The 12,038-nt window shown below is 40.1% G+C and overlaps 1 protein-coding gene across 1 annotated transcript in view; it reads left to right on the forward strand.

Moving 5' to 3' along the window:
* RBM17 (RNA binding motif protein 17) overlaps nucleotides 1–11,110 on the forward strand; it is a 30,908-nt gene extending 19,798 nt beyond the window's left edge. The window contains exons 9-12 of the mRNA XM_056573231.1: nucleotides 3,457–3,533; nucleotides 3,626–3,724; nucleotides 8,069–8,141; nucleotides 10,460–11,110. Of these exons, the coding sequence (XP_056429206.1) occupies nucleotides 3,457–3,533; nucleotides 3,626–3,724; nucleotides 8,069–8,141; nucleotides 10,460–10,557 (347 nt within the window). The 3' untranslated portion in view covers nucleotides 10,558–11,110. The remainder of the gene's footprint in view (nucleotides 1–3,456; nucleotides 3,534–3,625; nucleotides 3,725–8,068; nucleotides 8,142–10,459) is intronic.
* Nucleotides 11,111–12,038: the final 928 nt, after the last annotated feature.

A 12,038-nucleotide genomic window follows, 5' to 3' on the forward strand; every position in this document is an offset into this window, starting at 1 on the left:
TCTCCTGTGTCTCTCTGCACTAAAAAGTCAATGCTGAGAACCAGGGGCGGTGGGAGCAATTACAGAGGCAGTGATTAAGATGAATGTCAGGGGGGGCACAGAGCAGGGAGTGCAGTGAGATAATACAATATATAAGATAACGTGTGGTGAGGGGAAGGGGGAGGGGGAGGTGACTGGCTGTTATATGAGAGGCATGTGTAGGCTTGTAGCTCACAGGCTGGGAGCGAGTCCTGAGCTGAGAGTACTGAACTTCCGGTGGAAGGACCAGTGCCCTTTCAGCATTAGTCCTAAAATCTGTATACTTACTATGAAAAGCATAGGATGCTGCTTGCAGACCAGGCATAGAAGAGTGACCCCTAGTGGCCAAAAGTATAAAATGAAAAATCTGGTAGAAATATTAATATTTTTTTAATGAAGATATATTACAATATCTCTTCATTAATGATTATGAACAACATATTAAAAGTTTTTGTTGATGACAGGTACTCTTTAATGAAACTGCCTTTAAAAATCCCACCACTAGGGGTCCTCATACCTCTTGGGACACGGAATCCTACAGCAGCATCAGCTTGTCCAAGGGTCATGGACAAGTGATGGCTGATGCATAAGGTTGCAGGAGGAACACAACTTGCAGAAACATGTGCCTCCAGCTGTTGAAAAACTACAACTCCAAACATGCATGGACAGTTAAAGGATGTCTGGGCATGCTGGGAGTTGTAGTTTTGCAAAAGCTGATAGGGGATAAGTTAGGGGGTTAGGATAAGATAGGGGATAATTTGTCAGCACGGTAGTACCCCTTTAAGGCCAAAATGGGCTGTGTCCTTAAAGGGGTACTCCCATAGAAAACTTTTTTTTTTTTAATCAACTGGTGCCAGAAAGTTAAACAGATTTGTAAATTAGTAAAACAAAACTGGGGATGTGCAGCTCACAATTAACTAGCCGAGGTAAGAGGGCTGTACACCTACACCTGGTGTTTGTAATAAGAAAGACAAAATTGAAAAAGATAGCCGACCCCTCAAGGCTACCATCAGTTACCTGATACAATGATGTAGTGATAATAATAATGACTGGATCGTGCTTCAATTATAATATGAAAGTGCAAATTTATTACACAATATAAAATATATAAAAAATTCTTTAAACAGTAAATCCTCAGAGCACAGGGCCCTTGTGCTGAGGGAATTATAATATAAAACACTAAATAAAATAAAATGACAATATCAACAACCACCAATAGCTATCATTTAGAAATTTTTAACAATGCGATGTCGCTTTTCATAATCCGGCCTCCGATAATCCGAAAATGAGTTTAAGTCCCTTAAATGGTATAAATTCCAAAATAATAAGATTATATTAGATGTATTATGGTTACCAGCCTGCAATGAGTCCCGATAATATGTCACCTTGAGTTGTAATGTGAAGTCCGCACAGTTGGAATGGTACCAGACGCTGGCACGCATCTTAGCGGTGGTCGGTCTGCCACAGACCAGCTGGAAAGGTAGCTGCGTTCTGATGTTTTGCTGTAGACGGTAACCAAGCAGAGAAGCAGGTGCGGACCTCTAGGTAACTCGATGGTGGGTGACGTCACAGGCGCTGGGCAGCGCTGCCTGGAAGATGGTCTCGGGAGCGTTATGTTGCAAGCCTACTGAGGAAAGGGCCGTGTTTAAAGCATATGAGAGCCCTGAAACGCCCTTGTTTTTTTATTATTGTGCAGAAAAAAACATTTTATCCCTAGGTGGTCATTAAAAACGCTGGATCCTTTGCTTGTACACTCTCTACAACATTCTGTATTTTCTCTACATACTTATACACAGCTTATGTGATTCTCTCTAGCAAACTGTCTTTCATCTCCTCTTTCCAGCCTTTGCTTCTTTCTCTATCCACTATCTGACCTGGTCTACAATATCCCTAGTTATTTCTAAGACTTATCCAATCTTTGTCTGATTTATAGCTCAATTGTAGTAAAATTCTACTGAACATATAGGAAGCTGCTTCATTTTGCATTTAGAAAACAAATTGGGAAAAAAAAGGTGTCCATACTCTGGCCACTGAGCCCCATAAAAGTCCTTTTCTGTAGAGATCTCATTTTTTAGCAGTCTCCATATTATCATCATCGCAGACTGGTTTAAAATGGAAATTAACGCCCATATGAAGATAACTCACAGGCCCTTAGCGCATGTCGGATAGCTAGCTGGAGCAAGACATCTCTCTGGGTGCCGTAAAAGAGATAAGTGCCGCATGCGCGGACAACCTGTGTGTCAATCTCACAGTAGGCAAATCGGTGAGGCATGCCGACCCAGAGGCATTGTGGACCCCTGGCAATGCCTATTCAACAGTTGCTGACTCCTGTCACATGTTTTTTAGCTCCATAAAAACATTGATTAAGGAGCCGATGGTATGGCTGCATTACACATCTAAACAGCTTTTACATGCTGGGCAAAGTTTTTTTGGGGTACTTCCTAGTGACAGTTGTGTTTTATCTGCTTCTTGGCAGCAACAATATTAGCTATGCAGGAAGCATAGGAGCATGTTATTGTTCAGATCCAAAGCTGTACAGTTATAACCTGACAGAAATGACTAGGTTACTTAAATCTTTCTAAGGATACGTTCACACTACTGCTGGCCTCTGCTGAAGGTAGCACCATTGCTTAACCGGTATAAAAGACTGGAGTTGAGTGCATACAAAAATAGAGCATGTTCTTTTTTCTTCTCTTCGCTCAACTCTTGTAAAATACTGGACACCCAATGAACCTCATTCAGGTCAATGGGATCGCAGTGTCCACTGTTAAAAGGGTCCGTTCGGCTTTATTTTTTGGCACTGAACTGGCCCTACATGGAACAGAGCCCAGAAGCGGTGTGAACTCACAGCAGACCATATAGCATCTACAGTGAGGCAGTATTACAGATTGATCCTAATGACTCATTAATAAATGTTGCATGGCGGTATTCATAAAATCATTCTAAATACATAGCCGTGCCAAACATAACTTTACTCTTCAAACAGGAAGATACATGCCATCAGTCACTTTTTTCCTGCGCCAGTCTCTCTACTCTGTCATCACTAACGGATAAACCGAGAGGCAGAAAGGATTATTGCTGTGACATAGTTTATGGGACTGATGACCATACAGTTAAGCCTATTCTTCTGCGGCTGATGTGCTTCATTTTGGAACAATGCCAGTAAGCAAGGGCTGAATCCTGCACCCTTGTTCAGCTCAGGGTTGCATTGTCATGCATTTATGGAATCACCAATTGTAAATATACATGAACAAGAAGCTTAGATCCCATTCGTCACTGATGAGTCTTTGATCTATTAGAATGCATGCTATGCATGTGGATGTAATGAAATGTTACAGATAATAACGTGAGAGAACAGATGCAAATCATGACATTTCATTTTCTGAATGTGTTTTGTTGCAGTGGAGTAATCTAACCTTTTGTATCACTTTCTTTCAGTTGACCCATCTAAAAAAGCTGATCCAAACCCTCTAACAGAAATTTTAAAGTGTCCTACCAAAGTGGTGTTATTACGGGTAAGACAAGTGTGACAGCACATTCATGCCCAAATGGAGAGTTTCTGACACAATGTACACAATCTACATGTCATACTAACTCTCTTTTGCAGAATATGGTGGGTGCAGGGGAAGTGGATGAAGACCTAGAGGGTGAAACAAAAGAAGAATGTGAGAAATATGGCAAAGTTGCAAAATGTGTCATTTTTGAGGCAAGTACATTTGTTTTATTAATTTTTTATTGAAAACATTCTTATAAACCTACACAATGTTAACAGTTGTTTATCCTTATGTCATTGTGTCTTCAGATGTTTATTCTTAGGTGCTTTTGTTAACAGTTGTTTATTTTTATTATGTAATTGGGTTCATCACATTCTTAATCACAGCTGGTCATATTCCAGAAACTACTGCTAAAGACTTGACTATGCCGCATGAAAAAGGGACAATGTGCTACCATTGCCATTACTCTTACAGAGAAGTTGTGGTTTTTAATGGGCACTGTCATGAAATCAAAAAAATGGAATGTTGTAGTACTTAAGTACTACAACATATCTCTAATATACTTTAATTAAAAAAAGTGATTTTAAACATGTTAAAATCACTTTTAACCCCTTAAGGACACATGACGTACCTCATGTACGTCATGTCTCCGCTCCCGATCTATAACGCGTGGCCCCGCGTCATCGGGTCTGACAACGGCCGGGACCCATGGCTAATAGCGTGCGGCATTGATTGCGGTGCTGCGCGCTATTAACCCTTTAGACGCGGCGTTCAAAGTTGAACGCCGCGTCTAAAGTGAAAGTGAAAGCATGCCAGTTAGCTCAGTGGGCTGTTCGGGATAGCCGCGGCGAAATCGCGGCATCCCGAACAGCTTACAGGACAGCTGGAGGGTCCCCACCTGCCTCCTCGCTGTCCGATCGCCGAATGACTTCTCAGTGCCTGAGATCCAGGCATGAGCAGTAAAGCTGCAGAATCATCGATCACTGGTTTCCTATGAGAAACCAGTGATCAATGTAAAAAAGATCAGTGTGTGCAGTGTTATATGTCCCTATAGGAGCTATAACACTGCAAAAAAAAAGTGAATAAAGATCATTTAACCCCTTCCCTAATAAAAGTTTGAATCACCCCCCCTTTTCCCATAAAAAAAAAAAAACACAGTGTAAATAAAAATAAACATATATGGTATCGCTGCGTGCGGAAATTTTTGGTCACTTTTTATATCATGAAAAAATGAATAAAAAGCGATCACTAAGTCCTATCAATGCAAAAATGGTACCGCTAAAAACTTCAGATCACGGCGCAAAAAATGAGCCCTCATACGCGGAAAAATTAAAAAGTTATAGGGGTCAGAAAATGACAATTTTAAACGGATTCATTTTCCTGCATGAAGTTATGATTTTTTCCAGAAGTACGAAAAAATCAAACCTATATAATTAGGGTATCATTTTAATCGTATGAACCTACAGAATAAACATAAGGTGTCCTTTTTACCGAAAAATGCTCTAAGTAGAAACGGAAGCCCCCAAAAGTTACAAAACAGCGGGTTTTTTTTCAATTTTGTCTAACAATGATTTTTTCTTCCGTTTCGCCATAGATTTTTGGGCAAAATGACTGACGTCATTACAAAGTAGAATTGGTGGCGCCTTTTTTAAAGGCAAGGAGCAAAAAACGAAAGTGCAAAAACGGAAAAATCCTCGGTCCTTAAGGGGTTAAATTCGGCCACTAGGGGTCGCCCTCCTAGTGGCTGAATGCATTCGGCAGTGACGTCGCTACAGAATTTCGACTCATTTAAGCCTGGCAACGAGTCGAAATTCAGTCACTGCGGTGCTCGCTGTCAAACAGGCGAGAGCAAGCACGCTGATAGCTGGGGCTGCGCGCATTGGCCAGCTCCACTGGCCTCGCGCGCGGCCCCGCCCGCCCCCGTTACCTTGTCCGGAGGCAGCGCGCACACTCATTGCTGTGCTGATCCTCCGGACGGGTAAGTCTGATCTGAGGTCTTATAATACTTTACAAATTACTTTACAAACTTTACAAATTACGGCCGGAACATGTTATGGTTGGGATCTGGCATCATTTTCTATTTACAAAGATTCTTCTTGTAGTTTGCCAACTACAACTCCCAGCATGCCATGATTGCCATTAGCTGTCAGGCCATGCTGAGAATTGTAGTTGTGAAACAGGAGCGATAGGAGCGCTGCATAGACGATCTGAGGGCGGAAGCAAGCGCCCAGCAAGGCGTCAGTGACGTCGCGCCTGTTGGAAAGCGCTGCTTCCTGCCCTGCTTTATAGAGCAGATTTAGAAGCAATAAATCTGCTCTATTAAAGCGATTTAAACATTTTTTGTAGCCAGGTAGGGGGTTAGGGCTAGATTACTACTAGGTAGGGACATATTAGATTATATAGCACTTTGTGGGAGCTACCCTTTAAAGATGAGCAAGTACCGGAGCCAAAAGTCAAGGATGCTGATTCCTTTTTCCTTTCTATAAATCTTATAACCCCTACAAGAATAGTATATTCCCTACAAAAAGAGAGTACACAATGACAGTGATACAAAATTGGTTATATTACTTTATAGAATAAGCTCAAGGACAATCATAAAACATTTTTTAAATTCATTACTTGTTCATGTATTACCTAATTTGCTTTAAAAACTCAAGCTTTACTTTGAAAAAAAAAAATTTTTATAAAAACTTTAAAGGAGGAATACTCCGGGATCAAATAATTATAATTTTTAAACTTTTGTAACTTACCCTGAATGCTGGCATTAAAAAAAAAAAAAAAAAACTGGACTTACCTCCCGCCGCTCCCCCGGTGCCTCCAGTATCCTGCTCATGACCTCTGCGGCAATCTACTTCCTGCTTCTTGTGGTCGACGCTTCACACTGTGGCTAATTGCCCGCTGTGGAGTTGTCCCGCCTTGGCTGGTGATAGGCTGAGCTGTTGTGGGACATGTTGAGCCCTGGTCATCATTCTGGTGCCGGGGCACAATTCGTCACACTACAGTGTGATGTATCAACCAGCAGGAAGAGGATCATTGCGGAGGTCAGGAGAAGGATACCGCGGGAACAGTGGCAGGTAAGTCCAATTTGTTTGTTGTATCACAGAGTACCCCTTTTAAAGTTGTTGTGCCTTACATGGCAGTACATGCATATAATGTATCGCAATACATACGCTATTACAAATAGTCACTACAAGGTAAAGTGCAAGTGGTTTATATATAACGTTAGATCAAGGGAAAAAAGTTTTTTTTTTTTTAGATCTCATTTATGCATGTTTACAAAGAACTTGTCAGACAACCACATGAGGCTAACACAGTCATGAAACAAGTGCCACAAGAAATGACCATCAAAAAAAGGCAGTATTGTCAAGGATAAATGACTACTGGGTAGCCAGCACCCTGTATCATTAAAGGGGTACTCCAGCGGAAATGTTTTATTTTTAAATCAACTAATGCCAGAAACTTAAACAGATGTGTAAATTACTTCTGTTAAAAAATCTTAATCCTTCCAGTACTTACTAGCGGCTGTATACTACAGAGGAAATTCTTTTCTTTTTTGATTTCTTTTCTGTTATGACCACAGTGCTCTCTGCTGACACCTCTGTCCATGTCCAGAGCAGGAGAAAATCTCCATAGCAAACATATGCTGCTCTGGATAGTTCCTAAAATGGACAGAGGTGTCAGCAGAGAGCACTGTGGTCAGACAGAAATGAAATCCAAAAAAAGAAAATAACTTCCTGTGTACTATACATCTGCTAATAAGTACTGGAAGGATTATGAGTTTTTAATTAAAGTAATTTACAAATCTGTTTTTACTTTCTGGCACCAGTTGATAAAAAAAAAAAATGTTTTCCACCGCAATACCCCTTTAAGAACACACCCCAACATGCTTTATGTTTCCCGTCCCTATAAATCTGTACACTGAGCTCTACACCAACCACTCCCTGTCCTGTTAGGCTTGATTGAGAGGTCTTTCTCTATTTGTGTATAGGTAGAGACCTGTTAATCAGCGGAGCAGAGAGAAGTCGGCAGAGAGCCGCCCTCCTCAACTTTATGCCCTGTTCCCACCTTGACTTTAAAGTTTGATTTCTCTTAATAAACAACATATCTTTTCAGGTAAATCATATTAAAATGAGGGAGTGATTTAGATCATTAGAATGATTTCCTCACTGCCACTGGTTTAGACAGCTTGAAATATTTAACGTGTTCCCTTTTACATGTTCTACTGTCCTGAATATTTTGGGGTTAGCTTTTGATGTTTATGAATAATCCCTTCATGATGATGTCAGTTTTCATTTTTGCAGTTTGATTTTACATCCTCTCCTTTTAAAAGCCCATCTAAAGAGGCATATTGAAAAATAGCTTTATACAATTTGATTCTTTATGAATTTCACTTGTATAAAGCCTGACTGAAATCCAGATGGATACAGGTTTTTTGTATAGTCTCTCCCCTATGTTACTTTTCATTGCTGTACATAAAATATACTCTAAAGACGCAAAATGTGTAATAGAAGTGACTAAGCTGGTTAGTAATAGTCATTATGCTTTTATTTTACTAGATCCCAGGAGCTCCAGATGAAGATGCAGTGAGGATATTTTTGGAATTTGAACGAGTGGAGTCAGCTATAAAAGGTAAATTGCGTCATTTTTGTAAACCCTGACCAATTTGTCAAAGGATTTCTAAGGGAGGAAAGGGAGGCTCAAGGATAATAGCAGTCTTTGGTAATTGCTAAGCCTGTTATGGGTGACACTTGTTGCCTCCTAAATATATGTTGTAAATGGGCTTAAAATTGGTTTTCCATGATGAAACTCTGATGAACTTTTACGTGTTGTAATTAAGTCAGAATCCTTTACTGAAAAGATGTAGCTATTATTTGATCTTGTGTGAGGTTTTCTTTTTTTGTTTTGGTGTTCCGGTGAAAAATGTTTTCCTTATGGGATCAGGATTTATATAGTAGTTATACACCTCCCCAGAGGCTACTGCATGTTTTGCTTTTGCTGTGATTTTTCTAACATGTGGCAAAAAATGGGGATATTTTACTGCAATTGTGCAAATCACAGTAAATGTGTAAATTTTACCTCGATTTTGGAAAATCACAGCAGAAGCCATCAAAATGTGTGAAAAATGCAATAAAGTTCAACTAAACACTAGAATTGTGATTACAGGTGAATGACAATATTTTTCCTAAAAATGCACTTTGAATGCATATTGAAGAAACCCCATCAAAACTGCTTGTAGTGTGAACTGACACCAACCCACTTATGATCTCAGCTGTTTAGGCATCTGATTGCAGGAGTCTAGCCAGGTGATTAGGTTGGTCTCATTACATAATATGAATCCCAATCTCTCTTTGCAAAGCCAGAGGTTTCATGGGAAATGTAGGCAGCGTGACCATTATATTTCAGGAACACATCAGCTAAAATAGGTAATAACAAGGCATACACAAGAACATCTACATTATACTCTAATTATAATCTCATAGTGCTTCTTTAACCCCTTCAGGACCAGACCAATTTTATTTTTGCATTTTCATTTTTTCTTCCTCGCCTTCTAAAAATCATAACTCTCTTATATTTCCATCCACAGACCCATAAGAGGGCTTGTTTTTTGCGTCACCAATTGTACTTTGTAATTACATCACTTATTTTACCATAAAATGTACGGCGCAACCAAACAAATATTAGTTATGTGGGAAAATTGAAAAGAAAACAGCAATTTAGCAAATTTTGGAAGGTTTTGTTTTCACGCTGTACACTTTCCGGTAAAAATGACATGTTTTCTTTATTCTGTGGGTCAATACGATTAAAATGATACCCATGTTATATGCTTTTCTATAATTGTACCACTTAAACAAAATCTCAAACCATTTTAACAAAATTAGTATGTTTGAAATGGCCCTATTTTGACCACCTATAACTTTCTAATTTTTCCGTATATGGGGCGATATGAGGGCTCATTTTTTGCGCCATGATCTGTAGTTTTTAATAGTACCAATTTTGCTTAGGTTTAACTTTTTTGTCACATTTTATAAAAAAAAAAAGCAGCAATTTTGTACTTTTAAATTTTTTTTTACGATTACGCCGTTCACCATACAGGATAATTAACAATATATTTTAATAGATCAGACTTTTACGCACGCGGTGATACCAAATATGTGTATTAATAATTTTTCTTACGCTTTTTGGGGGGTAAAATGGGAAAAACGGACGTATTACTTTTTTATTGGGGGAGGGGATTTTTCACATTTTTGTAACTTTTTTATTTTACATTTTTTTTTTTTTTTTTTACACTTTTTATGTCCCCATAGGGGACTATTCATAGCAATCAGTTGATTGCTTATACGGTTCAGTGCTATGTATAGGACATAGCACTGATCAGTATTATCGGTGATCTTCTGTTCTGGTCTGCTCGATCTCAGACCAGAGCAGAAGATCCCGGAAGACCGCCAGCCGCCATGCTGGATGATCGGATCGCTGCGGGTGATCCAATCATCCATTCAAAGTACTGCACTGCTGCATATGCCATGATCTGTATTGATCACAGCATCTGAGGGATTAATAGCGGACATCCGCGCAGATGCGGATGTCCGCCATTACCGGTGGATCCCTGGCTGCTGATAGCAGCCGGGACCTGCCGGGCATGATGCCAGCACCGCTCCGGTGCTCGCGATCATGGTGGCACGTAAATGTACGTCATGGTGCGTTAAGTACCACGTCACCATGACATACACTTACGTCCATTGTCGTTAAGGGGGTACTCCGCTGCTATGCATCTTATCGCCTATCCAAAGCAATAGCAAACATTTAGGTGCTTTTCTTTCTAATTTCTGTTGTAAAGGGGGGGAGGTGTCAGTCTCATCCACTCCTAACACCCAAATCCCACACTGTGGTGCATTTTTCTATTATTCTTGAATAACATTTATAATACATTTTTTGTTCTTGTTCTACAGCTGTGGTGGACCTTAACGGAAGATACTTTGGCGGTAGAATAGTGAAGGCGTGCTTCTACAACTTAGACAAATTCAGAACTCTGGACCTTGGAGAGTAACAATAACTGTAGTCCTGTACTTTGAGGGGACCAGTCTCTTAGTGCTGTGGACCTTGTGGGTCATCTGCTCAAGAAAATATTATGTAAATTATCACAGTTTTTTTTTTCCTTTTGTTTTTATAGTATAAAAAACATTTTAAAACCACACTGATCTTGTTTCTCCGTGCAATTCTTTTTGTTTCAATTATGACAACATGATTTTGTCTAGATCCTTTTTTCTAAACTAAAACTGGTAGCCTGTTTTCCTACAGCTTCCATCCGATATTAATGCATAAATCCCCTCATCTTCTAAGGGTATTTATTATCAAATTAACACATTTGTTTAGTTTTTTTTTTCTTCAACACAATGGCAAGAATTTATGGATGAGGTCACTATCCAAATTAAAACGTCATGTGTACATGTAAGATCTGCCCTGTAACCACTGAGCTATATTTTTTTGTAGCAAAGTGGGAATCTGAAAAATAAAATCTGGGATAGCTCCCAGTGTTACCGCTCATGTCAAGTGTTTTATATTCAAAGTAATGATTAAATAAAAATTTTTTGTGTATAAAACATTTTTATTATATTTATTTCCCACTACTCTTTGGCCTCATTTATCTCAAATGTAGCATTTTGCACAAAGTAAAAGGTTAAACATGCAGCACAAATTACTCTATTAAAGCTCTACAATTAGCGTGTACATTATAATAGAGGTAGCCATCTTGCCTAAACGTGTTTTTTTTTTTGTAACCGAAGTTAGAGATATGCTTTACAGCAAGTCAAATGGACAAAGGCACAATAGACTGGGGCAGACCCTATTCACTTGTATTAGGAAATTTTCTGAGTATGCTCTGTGACCTGTACTGTAATCATTGTGCAGGGAGGGAGGAGGCTGAACTCACTTGTCAATGGTCTGATCCTGTCTTATCTATATTGTAAAATCACAGGAAAGACAAAAAAGAGGAGAGGAGCTCTATTTTTTGTAGTACATGGCATGTGTGTCCGTCCCAACCACCTCACCAAAGGTGTACTTACCTTGACTGGTTGTGCTAGATTAACCTCTTCAGGACGCAGGGCGTATGCATATGCCCTGGATCCTGAGTCCTTAAGGACGTAGGGCGTATGGATATGCCCGTGGGAATTCTGGTCCCCGCTGGTAGCTGGTCGGGGACTGGACCGGAATGACTGCTGATATCGTTCATATCGCCCAGGGGGGTCCTGAGAGGGGGGGACCCCCCCATGTCGGTGATTGTGGCAAATCGCAGATCAATTCAGATCTGCGATTTGTCGCTATTCCAGGCTGATCGGGTCTCTGGTGACCCAATCGCCCGGAAAATAGGGATGATCGGAGCTGTCAGTGACAGCGCCGATCATCCCAAGGTATAGGAGTGAGGTTTCAGTGGTGCCACCCCCTCCTATCCCCTGCCATTAGTCAGCAATGACTACTGACCAATGGCAGTTGAAGGCAGGGGGTTACCATGGAAACCCCCCGCTCTGCCCA

Source organism: Hyla sarda, chromosome 4, assembly GCF_029499605.1.
Source record: "Hyla sarda isolate aHylSar1 chromosome 4, aHylSar1.hap1, whole genome shotgun sequence".
NCBI lineage: Eukaryota > Metazoa > Chordata > Amphibia > Anura > Hylidae > Hyla > Hyla sarda.